General features: G+C 36.2%; 2 protein-coding genes across 2 annotated transcripts in view; both read left to right on the forward strand.

The window, feature by feature from the left end:
• The first annotated feature begins 2,721 nt into the window (after positions 1–2,721).
• Positions 2,722–6,166, forward strand: LOC107575739 (tapasin-like). The gene is given in 10 exon segments (XM_016262081.1): positions 2,722–2,820; positions 2,898–3,030; positions 3,032–3,087; positions 3,379–3,627; positions 4,572–4,931; positions 5,021–5,243; positions 5,245–5,315; positions 5,496–5,597; positions 5,800–5,828; positions 5,952–6,166. Coding segments are annotated over 10 exon segments (1,296 nt in total). The 5' UTR covers positions 2,722–2,759; the 3' UTR covers positions 5,964–6,166.
• Positions 6,167–6,690: 524 nt separating this feature from the next.
• The window catches only part of LOC107575738 (death domain-associated protein 6-like), an 8,214-nt gene continuing 6,180 nt past the window's right edge, over positions 6,691–8,724 (forward strand). The window contains exon 1 of the mRNA XM_016262080.1: positions 6,691–6,729. Within this exon, the coding sequence (XP_016117566.1) occupies positions 6,691–6,729 (39 nt within the window). The remainder of the gene's footprint in view (positions 6,730–8,724) is intronic.

An 8,724-nucleotide genomic window follows, 5' to 3' on the forward strand; every position in this document is an offset into this window, starting at 1 on the left:
GAAATTCCAGCCAGTAGGCGGTGAGAGGGCCACTTTTTGACTTTCTCATTTTGTGTAAATCCACATGGTTCAGAGTACATTTTTTTTCTCCACATTAATTTCACACTTGTCTATTACAAATATGTGGTTTTGTTTCATAATTACAGTGTATACTTTTTTCTTTATTTACCCCAAAAGAATGGAAGTGAAATGTAACAACATGCCCCGTAGGTGGGGCACATTGGAACATCTGAGGGGCACGTTGTAACATGACCATATCAAAATGTTATCTGAGCTAATATACATATCATATACATATATACAAGACAAAAATATTTTGTCAATAAAGTAAAATTAACTTTTTTAAACAAAATAATGGTGTTTGACAATGAAGGCATTGCTACCAGGGCCCCGTGCTTAGCACGGCCCTGATCAAAACATACAGCTATAATGCATAGTTCAAAATAATGTGGACAAATATATATATAGAAATAAATGGAAACACATTCAGGCATAAACACAGCACTCTCCTCCCTCCACACAGCTCTCACAGAACATGAGACAAATAGACAAGCCAAAATTACATTTCTTGAAATAACAATTTCTAAACAATTGACTCTCCATATTTATTCAACTATTTCTCATGGTTTCTTAGTAAAATTCATTAAAGTTATTAATGTAAATGACATTGCTATGTCATAGAAAAGCATAGTTTAACGCGCCACTGGAATTTTAAACCGGATAGTGTCTTTTGCTAGCTGGGTCATTCTACAGAAACGTTCACTTTTGGTATGGCAAGATGTCTTAAAATGTATTTCTTTTTTAACATTTAAACTTAGACCACATTATTATATTACCTTTTGACTTTATGAATGCATATAAATGACAGCTTAATGACAGCTTTTATCTTTTTTGTGCATTTATTTAAAGACCACATGTACCATTTTTTTACCTTCTTTGGCCATTTTAAAGGTTTTCATTAAATATCAATCCTTGATTTTTTTAGTACATGTAGAGTTAGAAAAATAATGATATTGCAACAAATAAGGAGATTGTTTTATTTATTTTAATTAGGTTTGTTAAAAGTATGATTGAATGATGTTAGTTCATTTGCGCAACCATGTATTTGCTATAACAATGAAAATATTGTAAACAAGTACTGATGCAATCCTTTAAATCTTAACTCTCAAGTGTAGCAGAATTCAATGGATCTAAAATTATTATCATGTCACATGTGACACATTTTATTTAATGTGACAGAATAAAAGTAACACCAGTGACACAATGAAACACCAGTGACATACATAAGACCAAAGATCCTTATTCTTCAACTACAATTAAGTAGATAAGACTCTACAGATAAATTGTTACATTTGGCAATTAGTGAAAGCAGTTAGTAAAAGAGCATAGCCATTAACTGATCTTCACTAGTGTTACCCATAGGGAAGGTAACACCAGTGACAATTTTCACGAAAAATGTCTGCTGCAAGGTATCAAACCACATGTTGTCAATCATACTCACTAAATTAAGTAGTTTAATCCATTTGTATTCTATTTTTTTTTACAATTCTCTAACAATAAAGTAGGTCATACCAGTGACTTCCACTAAAAGCTTGATATGAAATCATGAGATAAATGAGAACATTTCTGATAACTGAAAAGAGACTTCACATGGGACTTTTTCATAGATCTTCAGGAAATGGGAGGAAGGAAGTCAAGTGAAGTCATCAGTGTGATTCTTATATCAAAATAAAAGATTTTTGTTAAACGGTAACATCAGTGACACAACTCCAGGGGACCACTACTTTCATTATATATTTGAATGTCATTTACATCATATATTTGGTAGTTATGAATACATCATTGTATTTTTAATGGTAGAAAAAACTGTTTTTGACCTAAAAATAAAGCACTTTCCCTCAATACATGGCTGTGGAGACGAGCAGTTTTGTGGAGCTTGGAATTCTTTATAATGAATTAAAAACAAATATTGCCACATTGATTGCTCAAGAAGGTTCAAATAACACATTGTTTTGTTTTAAAATATATGTTTTTCAAGTGTAATATTTCTGTAAAGGCTAGGGACAGAAAAATTGACATTTCCATAGAATGACCCAGTTAGCAAAGCATTACAGACTTATCTTAACTGCTAAATAACAGATTGGAGATTAAAACAATAACAGATTTGTCTCATTTGAAATAAAAACTAAAAAAAGATTTTTGAATTTCGGCACATTCTTTTCTCTCGATATATGTTGATATGTCAACTAGTAAATACTGTAAATGCTAGCATGTGTGGAAATATTTCAATGCTACAACTACCCCCGCGCACCCCGACAGATCCTGGACACGTTCGGTTACTACTCACCGTGGTCTGGAGTAGTGTTTGTAGTAGTGTTTATTAGTATGGAGCGCCACCTAGCAGAGAATAATAGTTTACTATACTAGTGTTTATTAGTATGGAGCGCCACCTAGCAGAGAATAATAGTTTACTAGTAGGGAAATGCATGGTTTTGAGTGTTTTACTGTATAGTCCAAGAGGCTACAAGGCCTCTCGACATGATGCTACATAAAAAAAACATGTCACACGTCCGCGTTTCAAATGGCAAAAAGACATTCAGTAAAAACAATCAGTAGTTTATGCGCATGCGTCGTAATCGCGCCGCGGAAGTTCGAAACTGAAAGTGAAACGCTGCAAGCTGCTCGAATGTTTTGGGGAAAACAGCACGCCAAACAGCACAATTACAGACCTAGTTATAATTTTAACATAAAGAGCAACGATGTCTGATATCTCGACCATATATAAGATATCTATCATCGTATTTGCATTGTTTTTTTGTGGTAAGTTTTTGTAATCAAGAAAACAGCTTAATATATTCAATTATGCTTGTGACCAATATAATCTCTCTTACTTACAGTTTCCGGTTCTGGATGTCCGGTTCTGGAGTGCTGGTTTGTTCAGGAGAAACCGGGTCATGGAGGGGGCTTCTCAGTACTGATGAGTCAAGAGAAATCTCTAATGTTCATCAGAACTGAAGCGTTCAGTGAAGAGAGCAGGTCTTCATCCTCCTGCAGACATCAGTCCATCCAGGATTTACTATGTGACCGGTCAGTGACAGTGCAGCATGTGCTTTTAAAAAGACATGTATAATCTATAAAATTGACTGTATAATCTGTAAATAACAAGTCAAAGAAGATTTGTGCAATGTTGTGCTCACTTGGTGATCTGTAGCTACTATAAGGTTTATTGTATGGTAGTATAATACTGTATTTAAATCCCTTTTCTATACCAACAAGATCCAGCACTACAGCCACAAATGAGACAGTATATGGCACCTGTTCTGAAGTATAAGGCAACTATTTGATGATATTTAATCTTTACTGCATGTCTTCCTCCAGATCCAGCTGGCTTGTTCTGCAGTGCTGCTCTGAATCCACACAAAGGCTCTGTGAACAAACCCAAGTGTGAGATTAACCCTTTCATGCCTCACACCTCCATGGTCAGATGGGCGTCTGCTCTCACTGACTCCGCCCAAAGCCCAGTCTACCTGCAAGCTGATTGGTTCTCAGTGGCAGCACAAGGACTTGACGAGCAGCTCACGCTGTCCAATATAATGAGAGCGCCTTCAGCTTCTAAAGAGCTGAAAGGTAAAGAGTCCAATTTTATCATATTCTGCAAATATATATACTGATTTTGTAATTCATGCATCTTATGTGACCCATGCTGGCAAAATGAGTCGGAATGAGCACAGTCTAATTTTGAGCTTCAGGCAAAAGAAGTGAAAAATGTGCTTGAGGTTTTCACAAAAATTAGTTAATTAAGCCCTCTTCTAGCGATCCTAATGCTCCAAATAGTAATTAAACATCTAAAATGATCTTTGTTTGTACGTTTTCTGAGAGGAGTATCTTTTCTCTGTTCACTTCTGGACGACTGCTGCTGCTTCTCACCACAAGTTGCCTCTCCGAGAGTGCGTGATATCTCTATAAAGTACATTATTGCAAAATATGTCTTGGCGAGATTCACACAAACCTAATCTTGTTATGTCTTACATGAACGTTTAGTTAATGGTTGGGAAAAAAATATTGCAGGTCTTAATATAGATCTGTTTCATTGTTAATCAAACATTAAAAGAAAAGAAGAAATCACTCGCTGCTCTTGATTAAGCTACTGTTTATTTGCATATTTGTTCTTATTTTTAATAACAAAGATAAAATAAAAAATAGCTATATTGTGATTAATAATATAATAATTATTATGAAGAAAAGAACTGGAGGAAACGATGCAACGTTGCTTGGTGATTTTGCTTTGGAATCTTCAGAAAACTTTAACTCTTCGCCTTCTAACATTTTATGTCCAATTCCAACAAGTCATATATCATTGTGAAGGTATTTTAATGGAGAAACTAAATTTTCAAAAAATTATTTTTGAAAATATGCTCATTCCGACTCATTTTGCCAACACGGGGCACTTATATTTTGATTCAATAAAATAAGTCCTTAACTCTGTTTAACCCCCTGTCTATACTATGACATAGATGTATATTTTTGACTTTGCTCATGTATGTTTTCCATTTTTCTTCTCTTTCTTGAAGTCATTCTGAGTGTGTCCAGCAAGACTCCTGTGGTCCGCTCTAGACTGGGAGAAGCGGTTCTGTTGGACTGTGGGTTCTGGGTTGATCCGTCTTCTCCGGTTCACGGCTCTGGATTCTCTGTCGAGTGGCGCTATCAGTTCCGGGGTGAAGGACGGCTGGTCCTCGCTTACGATGGCAAGAACGATCGGTTTGCAGAGACATCAGAGACCGGAGCAGATATTGACATCCCAGGCCTCTATGAGACAGGAAACGCATCACTGATTCTGGAAGAAGCTCAAGTGAGACACTCAGGAACTTACATCTGCACGGTCTATCTTCCTCACCTGCTGGCTCAGGTAGCTGTGGACCTGGAGATAGTTGGTGAGATGATGCTGTAGCCATCTAGTTTATCAACTGTATGTGTTATAATAAATTTCAGTTATATGTAACCACTCCCTCTTTTCTTCCAGAGCCTCCGTCTCTCTCCATCTACCCGTCTCCTCTTCCTCTGCTGGTTCCTGGGCAGGTGCTGCTGGTTCAGTGTGAGGCGTCTGGTTTTGCTCCTCACACTCTGGATCTGAGCTGGGAGTTCAGTGGGGCAGACGGGACGTCCCGCTCTCTGGGTCAGGGCAGTGTAACGGGTCACAGACAGGCGTCTGATGGCACCTTCAGTCAGAGCAGCCGTCTGGAGCTGTGGAGATGTCACCTGTGTAGCCAAACATGAGGGAGGAACACGACGAGCTGCTGCTGCACTCAGTGTGATCGATGAGCTATACTGTCTTAGATGGACACATGATAGGTGGCAACAAATGTCTTTGTGAGTGAGTCAACTGAAACGTTTTTTTTGTTTTTTTTTCATTTTATGTTCTATTTGCATTTTCAAAAGAGTATTTATGTAATTTAGAATGTATTGCATGTCTTGATGTGATGTTTTGTTGATATCAGGTGTCAGTGCTCCTTCTATTGAGGACTCGATGGCGATGGTTGCTGTTGCACTTGTTCTTTACGGCACGATAAAGTTTCTTTCCTGGACATTCAGCTCTTCTGGTAAGTCAGTTCAGTCTGATCACTGCAATCTTTGGTTTTTTTCTAGTATCACTGCATTATAATTATTTGTTCTATAGTAAAAAAATACTGTATTGCAGTATAAATAGACTAATATTGTGTTTGTAATACGGTATGCCCTGGAAAATATTAAACTTTAATGTTAATAGAGTTTTATTGATGAATATATTTTGTTTTCATATAGACTCCAGTGACACAAATTTAAAGGATAAGGTAAATAACAATCATTTTCGCTAAATGGCAAAAAACACTCTTAAAACTTTTACATTTCATTCATCCTTAGTTTTCATGTATAACTGTGTGTTTGCTTATTGTATATCTTTGTCTCTTCTGTAGAAGGAGAAGTAAATCTGGACCTGGAGGGGATTTTAAAGGCTGAATAGAGTGCAGTGAAACTGGTCTTGTAAAAAACCTTTCAGAATAGTTGAATGTGTGGAGTTTCAGACTTTGCTTAAGATTTGTAGACTGCTGTACATGTGTTCGGGTTGGTTTTGCTGTGCACGTTTTTTTATTTTTATTTAAAGATTTTAAATGTCAGTTGTAGAAAATGCTGGAAACATTTTTAATTTTGTAATGTGAAATGTAAATTGTTTGTGTTTTAAATACTGCTGAGTCTGAGCTTTGATAAACAGAACTTGATTGATGAAAACTCAGTTATACTTGTTAGTGTGGAGCTTCAAAGAATGAATGACCTGTTTGTTAAATCATTAGGATGTTACCTGCCTTTCTCTCTCTCTTAACTCTTGAAGTCCCTGGAGGAGGGGATCGGGCAGCAGATGTATTCTTTTTTTACTTTGTGTTATACACAGGCAAAATACAGAGGATATATGTCAGACATCTGATCTCCTATTCAAACTCAACATTTTATTACTTCATTTTTTCTAACAAAAGGCCATGTTGCTGCATTCTTTGTAATATTTAAATAGCATTTTCTGTAACTAGCACAAACAAAACAAATTGAAAAAGCACTTTATGAGTTCTAATGTCCTTATTTTGTAGGTCAAGTATGGCCCCTCTATTTGATTTGCTTTATTGTGCAACCATGGTCCAAACCTGATGAATACTGTATATCAACATGCATGATGTCAGAAAGGAAATGAAGGATATATCCCAGGTTTGAACAGAAAGATAAGAGTAAAGAAAATGCATACTTCATTTTTCAGAGGAAATAATATGCTCACAAACAGCAAAATATTGGTATTTTATTAAAAGGTTGCTATTTGATATATTGCGACATTGTCACAATATGACATTCAGACATTATATAAAAATTTTAATTAGTGAAGGATGAAATAAAATAAATCAAACAGAAAATGTCGTTATTTGTGTATTTTTTCCTTCACACAACTTGCTAATGAGAGGATTTCATCAATCATCAGTAGGCAAAATTTATGAAACCATTAAGTGGTCATGTCAAATAATTCATTCCAACCTGATGACCAATGAGCGTAGAGGAGTTGGGTGTTTTCCAATTTTTATTTTAAAAAATCACCCCATTTGCCTGCCACAATTATTTACCAAACTTTCCGCCTTCTCTTAATGGTGGCATGCTAACATTTTGGTCAATAAAATAAAATCTTTAGTAAGAAAACCTATTAAAAAACATATATCAAGAAAGCAGCTTAATAACATTGGATCACTTGGTGACTGCTGCATATCATAAAGTTGCTGAAGTGAAAAAGTTCCTGAAATGAAACATACAGCATAAATCATAGAGGTCTGAAGCCGAAATGAGGCCTACAGATTCCTGATTTCATTCATACTGTTTCAAAGCTATTCCACATAACAAAAATGAACTATAGGCCTTTATTAAAAATAGACCACAGTCACTGATCACTGAAGTGAGATATCAACTTCAGATGCTAGAGATAAACAAAATTCTTAGATGGAAGTTTAAAACGGCTAACTGGGAGAAATTCAAAGAGATGTGTGAAATAAGAATGCTAGAAATGAAAGAAATGCATGATAATATAGAGGAATATAGTGAACAGTTAGTTAAAATCTTATATAGTACAGCAAAAGAAGTAATTGGAAAAAAAGAAGGAATAAAAGGTATATGCTGTCACCAATATTCGTCACGCTCCACACTCCAGTCCAGTAGGTGGCGGAAATGCACCTTTTAAGTGGGTTTGCCAACCGCCATTAAAAAGAAAAGAAGAAGAAGAAGAAGAACTTCAGATGCTCCAAAAAGGCCCGTTTTTTTTGTTTTTTTTTAAAGGATCTTACCGGCCTGTTTTCTTGCCCTTTACTCACGGGGTCCCCAGAATGATATCAGGATGCAGATAAACATTCAGTTGAATTTGTAAAACAATCTTAGCCTGAAAAACATACTGAACACATACTGGGAACCTGATGAGTATCGGTTTAGTTTCTGGAGAAACAAAACACAAGATGCACATGATCTGACCACATCAAGTACAATTTAGTTAGATGCCACATCATTTGAGTGTAACCTGAAGAAACGTCCTCCGCGTCTCTGTTTGGGTCGGGGTCTCCTGTTCCCTGCGCGGCGCTGATAAGCATCCGATACCACTGCGTCCAAATCAGATCGAAGAAGAAACACGTACCAGCGCTCAGCCAATGAGCGATCAGATTACTGTCCGCCAGCGAATCAGCGCGGCTCATGTTGAGCCGTACTTAGATCCAGCGCTGAGTTCCAGGATCCGAGCGCGTGAGTTGTTTCTGATCGTCTTTTATTGATTAATCAGTAACGAGGTTTTATAAAAAATGATTTTATGATGGGTTTGTAAAGACTATGAGGAATATGACACGTTATGTAGTTACAATTCACGTTCGAGGGTTTAAGGCTTTTAACACACACACAAAAAACGGAAGCTGTACTGCTTGACCGAATTAAATCAGCAAGCTTACCTAAAATATTATATTTATGACATATAATATGAAATTATTATTATAATTTTAAGTTCTCGTTAGCCTTAATCATCCATTACATCTGGTTGCTATGGAATTAAATAAAAAGCCACCATGGTAAACATAGTTACCGCTGAAACACCATAACGTTAGTCATTACAGTTGTTATGATCATTACTCATTATATACAGTCAGTCTTTTGTGTCTTTTTTATTACAGTGGTGACTAATACCATCCA

This window comes from Sinocyclocheilus grahami, unplaced genomic scaffold, assembly GCF_001515645.1.
Source record: "Sinocyclocheilus grahami isolate Dianchi unplaced genomic scaffold, SAMN03320097.WGS_v1.1 scaffold2848.1, whole genome shotgun sequence".
NCBI lineage: Eukaryota > Metazoa > Chordata > Actinopteri > Cypriniformes > Cyprinidae > Sinocyclocheilus > Sinocyclocheilus grahami.